General features: G+C 46.0%; 1 protein-coding gene across 4 annotated transcripts in view; it reads right to left on the reverse strand.

Moving 5' to 3' along the window:
• Nucleotides 1-15,473, reverse strand: part of RPH3AL (rabphilin 3A like (without C2 domains)) — a 173,766-nt gene that overhangs the window by 129,005 nt on the left and 29,288 nt on the right. For all 4 annotated transcript variants that reach the window (XM_069089700.1, XM_069089701.1, XM_069089702.1 and 1 more), the window contains exons 2-4: nucleotides 9,397-9,510; nucleotides 1,566-1,709; nucleotides 463-592 (exon numbers count right to left, since the gene is read on the reverse strand). In XM_069089700.1, the coding sequence (XP_068945801.1) occupies nucleotides 463-592; nucleotides 1,566-1,709; nucleotides 9,397-9,473 (351 nt within the window). In that variant the 5' untranslated portion in view covers nucleotides 9,474-9,510. The remainder of the gene's footprint in view (nucleotides 1-462; nucleotides 593-1,565; nucleotides 1,710-9,396; nucleotides 9,511-15,473) is intronic.

A 15,473-nucleotide genomic window follows, 5' to 3' on the forward strand; every position in this document is an offset into this window, starting at 1 on the left:
CCAAGGCACCAGAGTTACAAAGACAAAAGTGGAACTGTTCCTGCTCTCCAGGAGCTAACATTCTGATGGGGGGTGAGGGGAAGCTTAGATATAATAATAGCTAACATTTATATAGAGATTCAAGGGTTGTAAAGTGCCTTACACACATTATTTCACCCAGGGAGATAGGTGCCGCTCTGTGCCCCTTTTTACAGATGAGGGTGGAAGAGGGCTTGCCCAAAGTCTCACACCTAGTAAGCATCTGGGGCAGGATTTGAATTCCGGCCTTCCCGACTCCAGGCACTACTCTATCCAGGAGGCTCCTACCCGCCTATCTAAGCAGATCTACCCAGGATACACCCCACAGGGGGCAGTCAGGTTCTGGGGGGTGGGAGATGGTGGCGCTCACCATCCGTCAGGCATCAGCACTGAACATGGAACGTGTATCCCTCTGACCAAGCAGATAAGCCCAGGAAGTCGTACCTTCTTACAATCCTGGCAGAAGACGGAGGAACTTCCCAGGAGGCCCAGGGGCTCCCCACACAGGAAGCACTGGGAGAGACCGTTCCCCATCACATTCTTCCTCATGTTCTCCAGACGCTCAACCAGCTTCCTGCAGCACAAGTGGGGTTAAAGAAACAGGAAGGATGGGATCTCTGCAGAAACACACCGGACACACCACCTCCCCACTGCTAAGAGAACACAGGTTCCTGCACTCTGGGCCCAGGGCCCAAATTCACCTTCAAAGGGAGAGTCCCCCAGAAAGGCAGCCCCAGTGACAGCCGTGAGGAAGGGACGGGTGGAGGGGAAGAGATGGGCAGTGAGACCAGAATGGTCTTTACCTGGAAGCCCCATTACCCCCAAACAACTAAGGAGAAGCGAGAAGGCCCCCACTTCTCCCCTAAAGCTACTATACTTCCTCCCTAAAATTCCACCATTTGCCATTCATTCCTTTGAGGTGAGGGGCAGCCTAGCAGAGAGGACAGTAAGCAAACCTCAAAGCCTAGGGGGCCTGGGTTCAAGTTTAACTCCTGGGGCATTCCAGACATGGAGATAAACAGTTAAAATGCCCAGAGCTGGGAGATGGAGCATCTTGATCAGGGAACAACAATGAGGCCAATGTCGCTGGGTTGCAGACTGCCTTGGGGGAAGGTGATCAAAGGTGTAAAAACACTGCAAAGGTAGGGGAGGGGGCCAGCTATGAATGGCTTTGAACACCCAACAGAGGATTTTCTATTTTTGGGTAGGAAAGTGACATGGTCAGAGCTGTGATTTAGGATGACAACTGAGTGAAGGATGGAATGGAATGGGGAGGGACTTGTGGCAGGCAGACTAAGATTCTAGGCAGTAAGTGACTTGTCCAGGGTCTCACAGCCGGGAAAATGCTTGAAGCAGGATTTGATCTGGCTGACTCTCCTAGACTCCAAGACTAATGCTCTCACCTCCAAGCTTGAGAGTTCCAGGACTAGAGAGTGGCAGAGCTCCGGTTCTCTGGCTGTCAGTCTTGGTCCCTCCCCTTCGTACCCTGGCTAGGAGACCCACCCGCCCCCACCCCCAGCCCCAGCCCAGATGCCCACTGCTTTTACCCAATTCTCTGCTGCTCCAGAATGTCCAATTTCTCTGCCCTCTGGATAACCTCCAGAATGGCCTCCACCTCGGCTGCACTGAGGCTCTGGCTCTTCCTCTGTTTGTCTGTCTGGTATGTATGCACGGACCATCCACTCTGCAGTCTGGAGAGGAGAAAGGAGAAAAGGCCATAGCGCCCGCCATCTTGGATCCACCTTTCTGTGGCTTCAGAACAAACAAGGATTAGATTGAGATGTTCGTCGAGGCAGCTCCTGGCAACAGAAAGTAGCACTGGGGGAGGGAAAAGACGACCAGGAACTGAGAGTTCCTAGGAGAGTAACCGAGGAACCTGAGAGATCACTAAAGAGAGAAGGCATAATATAGAGCCTCGATTCAGTCAAAGACCCGGGTGTGAATCCTGCCTCAGACTAGCTGTCACATAACCTCTGCAGGTCTTCTTGTCATCCTGTGGAAGATGAGGGACTTGGACTCAAGGAACTCTAAAATCTCTCCCTGTGCTAAATCTAAAACTTATCTCACAGAGGAGGAAACTGAGGCCTAGGAAGGTTAAATGATTTACCCAAGGTCACGCAGATACTAAAGAGCAGAGACAGGATTCGAACTCAGGTTCTTTTACTGAAGGAAAATCCTCCCGGCACCCCCAAGAAATCAGAGAATCAAGGAATTTCAGCTAGAAGGAACCTGCGAGGTCATCTACAACTGAGGTCATCACAACTGAGTAAGAGCCCCTTCTATATTATCCCCAACAGGCAGCCCCTCCATCTGCTTGAAGACAGTCAGTGACAGGGATCTCACTACCTCCTGAGGCAGCCTACTGCATTTTTACAAGTTCTAATTAATGGTCAGGAATCTTTTTTTTTCCTGACATCAATTCTACACTTGCCTATATCCTATACTTCCCCACTCTGATCCTAATTCTTCCATGCAGACCAAACTGAAACCCTTGAGATACTTAAAGAGACCCTAGGCCCTTCACCATCTCAATTGTTCCCTAGCTAATCAATGCCCTTCCTTTTTTTTTTTCTTTTTGGAGGGGGGAAGGCAGGGCATTTGGGGTTAAGTGACTTGCCCAAGGTCACATGGCTAGTAAGTGTTACGTGTCTGAGGCCAAATTTGAACTCAGGTTCTCCTGATTCCAGGGCCAGTGCCCTATTCACTGAGCCACCTAGCCGCCCCATCAATGCACTTCCTAAAAAGCAGCCCCCAGAACTCTACTTCTAGCCAAAAGCGTGACTAGGGGTCATCTGGCCCAGGCCCTTGTTTTAGCGATGAGGAAACCAAGGCCAAGAGACTTGAAGTGAATTCCCAGGGTTCGCCAAGGCAAGAGTCAAAGCCACATCTACTGGCTCTTTCCCATTAAAACACCAGCTGGATTCTAGCACTGGCTACACCAGCAGCTGGCTATGTGACCCCAGGCAAGTTCACATCTACCTTTCAACATTAACAAAAGTGAGACCTTCCAATACCAATTGGCTGAGAACCCAGACACCTCTGGGGAGGCCTTTAGAGGGAAAAAGAGCTGCAGAAACAGGAGAAACTGAGAGGAGCAAATGGGAGCTCGTGCGTGTGAAAAAGGAAGATGAGACTTTTCTTTGCATGTGTCTGGAAGGTGAGTGAGAGGATTATAAATATGCATCATAGGTAAACACTTTTTTACAACAAAGAAGCCAGCCAGGATAAAGTGAGCTCCACATGGATGGAGCCCTTTGAGAATCTGAGGGAACAGCACAGCCAGAGGCCCAGGAGAAGTGGGGATGAGGGGGGAGGGGAGATTTCAGGATGCCCTAACAGGGCACTGAAGGCAGGTGGTAGGTCAGCCCCACTGTTCTTCTTGGGCAATTGTAGAAATGATCTGGGCAGCCCCAGCCTGGGAGAGGCATCTCTCCCAACCAATTCAATTCAACCAGCATTTATTAAGCTTTTACTCTGTCCCAGGTCTTGTGCTAGGCACTGAACACAAGGACACAAAAGAAACAGTCCCTGTGAAGAGCTTGCATCCCCCTTGTCTGCTCTAGGCCAGGGAGCATGTATGCTCGGCAGTGGGGATACAAGACAAAAGGGAAATGGTTCTTGCCCTCAAGGAGCTTATATTCTACTGGGGAGGGGGGTTAAGATAGGGACAACATGACACAGATTAATACAATATAAATACAAAATAAACACAAAATAATTTTGCCCTAATAACTGGAGAGGGGGAGAAGGTGGGGAGGAATCAGGAAAAGCCACATGTAAGAAGAGGTGGTACTTGAGTTGAGAAGGGAGGCTAGCAGTTCAGGAGGCAGGGTGAGGAGGGAGAGCATTCCAGGCAGGGAGACGAGAGAGTGAATATTGTGTACATGCACCAGGAAGCGGGCTGCTTTTCCTGAAATGTAGAGTGTATGAAGGAGAATAATGCATAATTAGGCTGGAAACACAGGACAGAATCAGATTTTAAAGGACTTTATCAATAGCAAACAAAAGGATTTTATTTTAGCCCAGAAGTAATGGAGAGCCACCAGAGTTCCTGAAGTTACGAGTAACATGGACAGAACTTCGATAACCCTGCAAGGTTACCGAGGTAGCTGGGGAGATGATGGTTTGAAGAAGCAGAGAGGCTGGAAGCAGGGAGACCAGCTGGGAGGAGACAGCACAGGCCAGAGCTGACAGAGAGGGACCTGGGCAGGGCTCCATGTCCTTACCTTTCCCAGGCCTTAGAGCCAATCAGTTGCTGGATCATGTTTCTCCTTCCACAGTATCTCCTGCATTTGTCTCCTCCCTCCTCACTAGTTCAGGCCCTCATCACCTCTTACCTACACTATCACAATACCTTCCCCCTGACTGGCCTCCCTGCCTCCCATCTCTCCTCTCTGATACAACCTGCACACAGGGCTTCTCCTAAAGCCCCGGCTTAACCATGGCCCTCCACTATGCAGCAAATGCCACTGGCTCACTGGGGCATTAGCAGAAGCTCCTCTGTTTAGCATCTAAAGCCCTTCACAACCTGCCCAACCTACATTTTCTATCCTCATTGCACATTATTTCCCTTTCATGCACTATGTAGATCACACTGGCTCATTTGCTATTGCCAAAACCCCTCAGTCTGCCATCTCTGCACCTGTCCCCTATGCCTGGAATAGCCTCCTTCCTCATCTCCACCTCCCAGAATTCCCACTTTCCCTTAAATCTCAAGTGCCACTTCCTGTGGGAGTTCCTATCTGATGCCCCCAACTGGTGGCACCCTTCCCCATCACCCTGCATCATACATATACATATAGATGACATTTATTACATATCTATACACATACCTACACACACATCAATTCCTCCAGCAGAATGTAAGCTCCTGGAGGACAGGGCAGTCTTTGACTAAATGATTGAATTATATCCCCAGTACTTAGCATGTGGTAGGGCATCTCATAATTACTTGCTGATAAGTTGATTTCTTTATCCTGACTCTAATGATGGAACAAAACTCACACACACACACAAATGACGAGGACACGAGAGCATATTACCCTTTGAGGTTTCTGAAGGCATTACAACAGGTTAACTCGTGATCCTAAAAACAATCCTGTGGGATAGGCACTGTTATTATCCCCATCTCACAGATGAGGAAGGTGAGGCTAAGAAGGAAGAAGTGTCTGAGGCAGGATTGTAGCTCAGGTCCTCTCCACCCCGAGCCAGACCTCTAGCACTGCTCTGTCTAGTTGCCTGAAGCACACACACGGCAAGCCGGAGGATCTAGGGTCAAATTCTAGCCTCTATCGTTTACTGCTCGGTAGGGCTGTTTGTCCTTCCTTGTCACACAGAACTGATGACATCACCGTGAACTGGGACGAGGGAGGCGGAGTTGTGCAAAGTTGTCAGCCTTTGTCCCTCTTCCAGTCATTAAAGTCCAGGGGCAGGACAGAAGTCAAGATGACTGGACAGGGTTAGTGGATAACCTTGTTGTCTTTGGTGCCTGATCAAGCCCCAAGAACCCCCCAGGGCCTGCTTCAGCTGCCTTTGTGACCGCCAGAATGAACTGTTCTCATCCCCCCATTCCACCAGGGGAAGCCTCCGTATGTTTGGGGTAGACAGCTCCCTAACTCACCAGTGGGTTTGAGGCCCTTTGGTTACTCTCTGCCAAAACAGCTTTACTGGGGCGTGGCCACTGCTACAGCTTCTGGGAGCCACAGATGAGAGCTGGCAGGCAGGGGGGTCGCCAAAGGTGGATGGGCAGCCCCAAAAAGGGCTCAGCAGAAAGGTGCTGGTCCTCCCAGATACCCCTACACCCGCCTGTTATAGGCAGATGTAAAGGTGTGCCCCACTGGGATATGCCCAAGAACAGACTGTTAAATTTTCAGTGTGGTCATTTACACCTCCCAAACTGGTAAGCAATACAAATCAGGACTAGATTTATTCTTCTGCTGACTGTTTGGTCTTAAGAAAGTAAAAGACAGGGGCAGCTGGGTGGCACAGTGAATAGAGCACCAGCCCTGGAGTCAGGAGGACCTGAGTTCAAATCCTGCCTCAGACACTGCCGTGTGAGTTTGGGCAAGTCACTTAACCCCAATTGCCCTGCTGTCCCCCCTCCAAAAAGACAAAAAAATTTTTTTAGAGAAAGTAAAGGATAAAATGTTAATAATGCAAATTAAATTTAAAAGTGTTTCTTGTGAATATTTTGCTAAATATTTACTTTTATACCCCTGGTGTAAAATGCCCCCCCAAATGGTTTCACATTTTTATTTAATTACAAGATATATTCTTTTAGTTTTAAAGTATGAACTGTTAATATTATGCTTCCATTCAAGTATTCATTTCTCAAGTTTGATGAATAAGAACATCGTTTCTGATTGAGTATTCGGTAAATGTTCATCTTTTTAAAAATGCAATTCCTCAGGTTTACAGCTGGATGAAATGTACCCCACGTTCCAATACTTTCTGTGTGACCATGGGCAAACCATTAGACCCCTGTGGGCCTCAGTTACTTCATCTGGAAAAGGATGGGGTTGGTCTAGATCACCTCCACAGTATTTCCATCTCTAAGTCTTTGATCCAGTAAAATGGGCACTTCTTGAGGGCAGGGATTGTTTCCCTCTTGTCTTGGTATCCCCAAGGCTGAACACAGTGCTTTGTGCACAGAAGATGTGCTTAATAAATGCTGGTTAAATACAAACAAATACAAACAATCCTCTATGTTAGCTCTACCCTTTGAGGGCTGGGACTGTCTTTCACAGCCCTACCGTTATACATTTTTGTCTGTGTACCCCAAGCCCCTAGCACAGTGCCTGGTGGAGAGGGAGGGTTCCATGTTTGCTGAATTGAATAGGATTGAGGGATCCTTGAATCTATGCCCCTGTGACAAGGTAAATTGAGGCCATAAGTGCTATGCTGGGGGGTCAAGGGTGAAAAGGGCAGGGGAGGCTGGCTGGAGGAGGTATATTGTGAAGGAAGAAGGGCATAGAAGTACCAGGAAATAATGGCCTGAGATCACTTTCCATCCCTACCAGGCAGCTGGCCCCGGGAGAGAAAGATAAAAAGACATTTGCAGCTCTAAAAGGTGCTACTGGCTTTTCTGTGGCTGCTGCAGAGTGAGAATCAGGCAGGGGGGTAGGGGTGGGGGGAGAAGTGTGGAGGAGAGAGGGAGCTGCCCCAGCTTCTGAGAGCTCAGTTTGGGATTAGGAGAGGTGGCCAAGGTTACTTCTTCCAGAGCAAAGGGGCAGTCACATCTAAACAGAGGGGAAGAGAGGAGAGGGAGGGAGGGAGGAAGGGAGAGAGGAGAAAGAGACAGAGAGAGAGGAAAAAGAGAGGGGGGAGGGAGGGAAGGGGTGAGAGAGAAGGGGGAAGAAAAGGGGAGAATGAACAAATGAAAGGATGAATGGGTGAAAAAGAAATCCACTTATTAAGAGCTTACTATGTGCAGAAGAGAAAGCTAAATGCTCCTCCCAAGGCTCTCACATTGGAGCAGGGGAGACAAGCCACATCTGTTTCAGCTACAAGGCAGACAGAACTGGTCCTTAGGGTGCAGTAAGGAGGAAAGGAGAGAGGAGGGAGTGGAGAAAGTGAAGGGAGGAGAAAGGGGAGAGGAGAAGAGAGAAGAGAGGAATGGGGAGAGAGGGGAGAAAAGAGGGAATGAAGGAGAGGGGAGAGAGAAAGTAATACAAAAGAGAGGATAGAGGGAAGGAACGAGGAGAAAAGAGAGGAGAGAGAATGGAGGGGGAAGAGGAGAAAATGAAGAGAGCAAAGACAAAGGAGGTAAACATAAGGAGAGAATAAGAGAGAAGAGGAGAGAACAAAACGCGAAGAGAGGACAGAGAGGAGAGGCGAAGAGAAGAGCTGAGAGCCAGCCAGGCTCACCCAGGACTCCATCCTTCCTGCAGTCCTGCTTAGGGGTAGGGCTTGGGGGTAGAAACGAAGGGATTTCATTGAGGAGGCAATCCTAGGGGAGTGGTGGGTGGCCAACCCGCCGAATCGGCTGCAAAGATGTGCAGAAATGCTGCTCTCTCTTCTCTCTCCACTTGTTATGACTTCTGCTCCCCCTCCCCCAATCCCCTGCTGCCTGGCCCTGGCATGGGGACAGTGTCGTCTAATTAAGAATTCCCTGGGTTCTCTCTCTGCTTTAGAACCCTGTGGCATGCTTGATTGTTTTTGTTTTGCTCTGGGTCTCCAGTGAGTAAGAGTACTGAATTTGGAATCAGGGAGATCTGGATCCAAATACTGCCTCTAAAATGTACCAGCCAGGTAACTCTAGACAAGTCAAAGCCTTATTATTATTAGAAAGTTTTCCTTAACTTAGAGCATTGACTTCTGAGTCTGAAATAATAATAGCTAACATTTATATAGCACTTCAATACTTTCAGGGCAGCTAGGTTGGCACCAGAGTGCACAGAGCACCAGCCCTCTAATCATGAAGACTCACCTTCCTGAGTTCTAGTCCGGCCTCAGACACTTACTAATTGTGTGACCCTGGGCAAATCACTTAATGCTGTTTGCCTTCGTTTCCTAGACTGTAAAAAGTAGCTGGAGAAGGAAATGGCAAAACACACCAATATCTCTGCCAAGGAAAGCCCAAATGGGGTCATGAAGGGTCAGACAAAACTGAAAAACAACCCAAGCTTAATATGTACAAAATAATTGAGACGTATTATTTCCTTTAATCTTCATAACAGCCCTGTCAGACAGGTGCCATTATCACCACCAGTTTTACAAAGAAGGAAACTAAGGCCGAGATCAACAACTAGCTCAGAGTCCCATAGCTAGTAAAAGTCTGAGGAAAGATTTCTTTCTGTCTCAAAGTTCAGCGTTCTACCTGCCAAGACCTGGGCTCCAATCCCACTTCTAACATATGCTGGCTGTGGGACCCTTGTTAAGTCCCTTAACTCCTCAATGTCCCAGGCACCTTCCTAAAATTGTAAATCTCAGAGCAGGTGCTGATTTGCATTATAGACAGACCTCCCAACACTAATAAAATCATAGGTATGAGTAGGGGTGTGCTAGTTAATGTTTAACAACCAGCTTTAAACACAGAACACACTCTTGAGTTCAAACTGTATTGTTAACATTTTCTCTGTCACTTTCTTAATCCTAGATAACCACAAAACAATAAATCAAGTCTTGACTTTGTAGCATTTGCTTATTTCTGAGATATAAATGTTCACAATGGAAATTTAACAATCAACTCCCCCCCAAAAGTCATTTTGACCTGACTCGAGCACACTTCTGAGAATGGACTCAAAATTATTATTATTATGATTGCCATTTCACTGAGGAAGGAATTGGGCTGCAAGATCCTGCCATAGGAATGTCAGGAAGAGAAAGGAAAAGCCAGGAAAGCCCCACGTGGCCCCTGGCAAAATTGAGGGCACTCACTTGGCTCGGAGGGCAAGTTGTCGATCATTGGGGCACACCCACTGGTCCTTCCCACTGCCAAAGATGGTGTCAGCCATGGTTTGAGGGGGCTGAGAAAGGAGCTGGCTGTCACATCTGAAAGAGAATGGAGGATGGGGGCCAGAGAGCAAGAGACAAGGTCACTGAATAGGTTGTGAGAGAGCCAATAATCAGAAGTGAGGAAGTGTGCTGGAGGCACTGGACATCTGGACACTTCCAGTTTTGATAAGGCCACCTGTGTGTGTGATAAGCAGCTGAGCATGTGACACGACTTGAAGGATACTGGAAATGCCCCATGTCCCCATATATCTCCCATCACTGATACCCAGAATTCTACCATTAGAGATTCATTCCTTTGTGTCAAACAGTCCCTTCTTTAGGATCCTCTTCTAAAAAGGAAATACTTAACAACTATAAATCAATAAAAAGTTAAACATAAATAAATCATTAAAATAAAATTTAAAATATAAATATTTTAAATAGCTGACATTTACATAACACATTAGCATTTACAAAGCACTATACATCATTATCTCATTTGCTTCATGAAATTAATTTATTCCTTACCCCCTCCATTCATTTAACAACCATTTATTGAACAAGGATTCCATGAGGGAGAGAGAGAAAGCTAAGGATAGCTGACATTTATACAAAGCACATTATTGACATTCTCTCATTTGGGCCTCACAACAGCCCGGCGAGGTGGGTAGTACAGGTCTCCTTTTCCTCATTTTACAGTAAAATGAGGCTCAGACAGGTGAAGGGTCTTGCTTGTGGTTCCACAGCCCAGAAAGGGTTAGAGCCCAGAGTTGATTATATCAAGTCACTGTTAGCTTGGCTTGTCAGGCATTCATTAGTTTCCCAAAGGAGAAGATATATGGTTATACCTTCCACATCAAGGGGTTAGGGGTGCCCCCTCAACCTGGAAAACCCACATAAAACTTATTGGCCCTCCCTTTGTACCAGAGAAGTCTGAATTATTATGGTAATAAAAGAAAAAATATGTTGATATTATATAATACTATACACATATTTTATGCATTTCTAAGTCTCTAAGCTTTTTCTGTGTCATCTGTGGCTTCCACTAAATTCCCCAAAATTCCTATTTAATTTCTTTTTTTAAAAATTTTTAAAAAGTCTTTTGTTAGGTTAACCATTTTATTTTATTATTATTATTATTTTTTTTAAAGCAATTGGGGTTAAGTAACTTGTTCAAGGTTACACGGCCAGTTCTTTCTGGGTGTGGTGCTAAGTATCTGAGCCCAGATTTGATCCTAGATCATCCCAACTTTGGGGCCAGTGCTTTTACTCACTGTGCCACCTGGCCACCCCCTATTTAATTTCTTATGCTGACCCAAGATATATCAAAACCTCGGTGGGTAAATTTGCAATGTGGAAGGGATGACCGTAGTAGGTGTATGGGAAAGAGGTTTCTAGAATGCCAAAGAGAGGTGGAAAGGTCTACCCAGTGGTGACAGACGATCAGATTCTGAGCCAAAAGGATTCATCTAATCGCTCTAATCTTTATTTATTCACTGACTTGCCCAAGGTCACATAGGCAATAGGTGGACAGTGCCTGAAAAGGCTTCGTCACACTGTCTCCCTCCATTCCAAGGGGGATGCTGAAATTTTACCTTCCAATGGCCCTGAGCAAAGGGGTGGAGGTCTGACTCAGGCCGGAAAGCATATGAGCAGAAAGCTAAACACTGTAGTCTGCACACACAATCAGCTGCTAAAAACTGGGATATGGGGAAAAATAGAAAATGTGACTTAAAGGCAAGGTAAGAGAATGAACATTTGCTAAGTACCTACTATGTGCCAGGCACTCTGCTAAGAGCTTTACAAATATTATTTTCATCTAGGCTAGAAGGAATCTTAAAGGCTATCAAGTCCAACCTCCTCATTTTACAGATGAGGAAACTGAGGTCCACGGAGCTTATTAGACTTGGGCAAAGTCAGGCAGCTATTGTCTGAGGTGAGATTTGGAAAGGATGAGACTGGGCTGTCTTCAGTTTTCTTTTACCTGATTAGTCAAAAGGAGGCATCATGGGCTCCTCAGGGCTCTGGCTCCCCATGCATAAGGACTAGAATTGCTAAAATGACCTGGCTGCCACTTTGGCTTGAGCCTGGCTCTTGCCCCTTCCCTGACGATTCAGTCAGTTTTCCAGAACCTGCTCTGAGAACTGCTCTTTCCTCCCCAGACTGACACTGCTGACTCCTCCGGCACCCTAGAAAGATAAAAGCTGGCTCCTGAACCTTGCCGGCTCTCTCCCTCAGAGGCTGGGGATGGGCTACACCTCATTCCCTTCCTCACTGCAACTCAATCAAGCAATAAGCATTAACTAAATGGTTACAACTGCTAGGCACTGGGGACTGGGGACACAGAGGCAAAAATGACATGGTCCCTACCCTCAAGGAGCTAACTTTCTAAGAACGAATGAGTGAAAAAGCCATTATGAAATGCCTGGTATGAAGCAGGCACTGGGCTAGCTGCCAGGGACACAAATACAAAGGATGAAACAACACCCCTGGTGTCAAGGAGTTTACACTGTAACATGGAGACCAAGAGTAATACAGCTTGTTGTGCAAATGAGGAAATGGATTCTAGGAATGGTTAGGACTGACCCAATATAAAAAACTGGTTAGTAAGAAAGGTACTTTTCATTATAGCAAAGAACTGGAAACAAAATGCCCATTGATTGGGAAACACCGTGCTGTGATGCATGAATATAAATAAGGAAAGATGACTGTGCTGTCAGAAATGATGAGCATGAAGGATACAGACAAGCACGGGAAGACTTATATGAACTGATGCAATGTCCAGGAAGAACGAGGAGAACAAAATACCCAGTGGCTAAAAGTAAACAGCAAAGACAATCAAAAGGGACAGCTTCGAAATCGCATTATTATTGAAATTATAATAGCCAAACTGGACTCCAAAGAAGAGATATGAGGAAATACCTTTCTCCCATCTTGGTAGAGACAGGAGATCAAAGTAGGTCCTCCAAGATTCAGCCAAAAAGCTACACTTGAGGACCTAGAGGGCCACATGTGGACTCGAGGCCACAGGTTCCCCACATTTCTTACATAATCTATTGTAATCCACGCCAGGAGCACAATAAATAATGTAAGAAATATATTTTATATATATATATATATATATATAGGTTAGCTTTACTGAACGGCTTTTCTTTTTCTTCTTCTTTTTTTTAATTCTGTGTTATAAGGGATGGCTCCCTGGAAGGAAAAGACACATTTGGAAATGTAGGTGGTATAAAAGCAAAAGAAATCCACAAAAACTTATCAACTAAAAAATTTTTTAAAGAGATACGAGGTATCCAGAATGAGAGCTATGTTAATCCTGGTACATTCTGCCCTCATCAGATGGCAGCTAGAATAGTCTGAAGTCTTCTGGACACCACATATCATGAAGAACATTGATAAAGGAGAGTGTCCCCAAGAAAGGGCAATGAGGATGGTAAAGGGCCTCAAAACTATACTATAATCAAATCAGTTGAAGAGATTTGGGGACATTTAACTCAGAGAAGAAAACACATCTATTTTCCTTTTTTTAACATATATTTTATGGGTATCTTTCGCTTTTGCATCACATTTCCCCATATATACCTCCCACTCTTCCTCATGAAAGTCATACCTTACAACAATTTTTAAAAAGTGGAATGAGAGAAAAAAATTAGGCAAAACCAAATCAACATATTGAAAAAAAAATCTGCTGCTGCAGCCAATGTTCCATATCTGTGGCACCTAGGTTCTTATCCTGGCTCTGCCATTCACCACCTGTGTGATCTTGAGTTAGTCACTTAACCCTTATGGCCCAGTATCTGCATCTATAAAATGGAGAGGGGGGCCTAAATGATGTCTAAAGCCCCTTTCAGCTTTAAATCTATGACCCCTCTGAGGACAGTGGCAAACACTTTCAAGATGATCAGGGAGGGCTATGGGTAAGAGAGTTTAACTGATCTCAGGAACAAAACCCATTGCTACCCTGACCTCTGGTGCTTCAGTCACAATTCAGTTCAATTCAAGGACCATTTTACCAAGGGATCGTTTCATTCCTTGCTTTGGTACCTGCCATTCTAACACATTTCTTACTACACAGTAGGGACCCAATAAATGTTTGTGGACTAATTTATTAATCAATTAGTGTATCACGATATGCCTGGGACTATGCTAAGGGACTGGGGATAGGTCAGCACATCAACACATGTTAGCAGAGAAGCCAGGAGAAGATACCCACCTAAATATGATACTGGGCAAGAGGGAGATTTCTCAGCTCTGTGCCAAGAGAACGCTGGAGAGGGCGAGATCACGTGTGTGCATATGTAGGTACTCACTACCTGTCTAGCCCTGATCTGACACCTACCTGGCCCGCTATCTCAGACCTGGTGTTTAGGACCTAAGACTCAGTGAAAGAAAGTAGATGGGGGTGGGATGGGAGATACGGGTGAAGAGAAGAACACTTGGGTAAACTATGCCTGGAAAAACTGATGATAAAGCAAACTGCCATGGAACAAAATCCAGTGTTTCTCTCCACAAGGGAGGCAGCTGCTGTTAACCCTGCAAGCAGCAGAGGGCCTGGCCTAAGGTCTAGAACAGGATTCCCTCAAAATGCAAAGGAAAAAAGGAGCTTCCGTTTCCAGTCATATGGGCCACCCACTCCATGACTGGGATTTTAGTAAGGGTCAAGCAGAGCCTGGGTAGAGGATCTGGACACAGGCATGCCCACAGAGGAGAGCCATCTCTCCCCTCTGCTTTTGGGGTTAACCATTCCATGGCATACAGGAGAACATCATATATTTTCTTTCCCTCCCATCTATTCCTTTCAAGAGGGGACCTATTTATCATCGACAATGGTGGGCTGTTCCTCAGGGCCGAGAAACACTGAAATGAAAATCCATCAGCAGAGAGAAAGTCATTCTGGAAAGACAATTTAGCCCAGACTGCATGGGCAAAGGATGGGCAAGATGGGAGAGAGGAGAGAGAAAGTGCAGTCCCAATTGCCTGACTTTCATCTCTATCAGGAGACAGACACCAAGTGCCTGGTGTGCCACAGGAAGCACCCTGTTTTCTAACCTAGTGCCTGCAAACATAGAAAGGGCTTCCTAAATGCTTCTTGACTTGACTGACAAAGGCTTTTTTCTCCATCTTGGCCACTTCCTAAGATGCCCAGAGGACAGGAGAAGCAGTAAGGAAACCGCAATGTGAACATCTGGGTCTCCTGTTCATTCTTCCTCTGACCCATTCTGCATATGCAAATTGACCTCTAGCCAGAATCCAGTTGACCCTGGATCCCCACATAACCTGTAAGCTTGTCTCCTTGACTCCAACCATTAGGGTAGGGTGGGGGGTAGAGGACAGACAGGGTGTGAACAAGGAGGTTAAGGGCACCCCCTTTCCCAGAGGTCACATGTCATTAGTGGCAGGGCCAGTTAGAACAAGAGGAGGACCTCAGCCTCCCAGGGCACAAAGGCCTTCCACTTGGCAGGAGGCACCTGAATAGAAGGGAAAGAAAGTCTGCCAGATGGCCAAGGTAGGAATTTGTCTTGCTTGACTTATTACAAGGGAGAGTTTTATTGGGGTGGGAGGGGAAGCAGTGGGTGGGTAGAGACAGCAATGAAAAATAGAAGAATGTCAATAATAAAACACTTGAAAATACACAGAAGAGAACAGAAGGGAGTTCAAGTGGGGACAGAGAAGCAGGTTAGTGCTGGTTAAATTTGATTTTTTTAAAGTTGTATATAATAGAGATTCATAGGTTCATATAATAATAATGATTGGTAATGATAATAATTCGAGACTTGGAATTAGAAGGTACCTGGGTTCAAATCTCACCTCTGACAATTATTAGCTATATGACCAAGGGCAAGTCACCTAATCTCTCTGAGCACCCACACACACACAGAGTAAGCGCTTAATAAATGCTTGTTGACTAACTTTGGATGGGAACTACCCTTTCCAGTGATTTATAAATAGCCCAGCCTGTGCTTGAGCAAAAGCCTACAATTGACATTCCATAGATACATCCTGCCATTGAATTA

The sequence above is a fragment of the Petaurus breviceps genome, unplaced genomic scaffold, assembly GCF_028583685.1.
Source record: "Petaurus breviceps papuanus isolate PSGF00001 unplaced genomic scaffold, PetGlider_PUasm1.0 186, whole genome shotgun sequence".
In the NCBI taxonomy this organism is placed as follows: domain Eukaryota; kingdom Metazoa; phylum Chordata; class Mammalia; order Diprotodontia; family Petauridae; genus Petaurus; species Petaurus breviceps.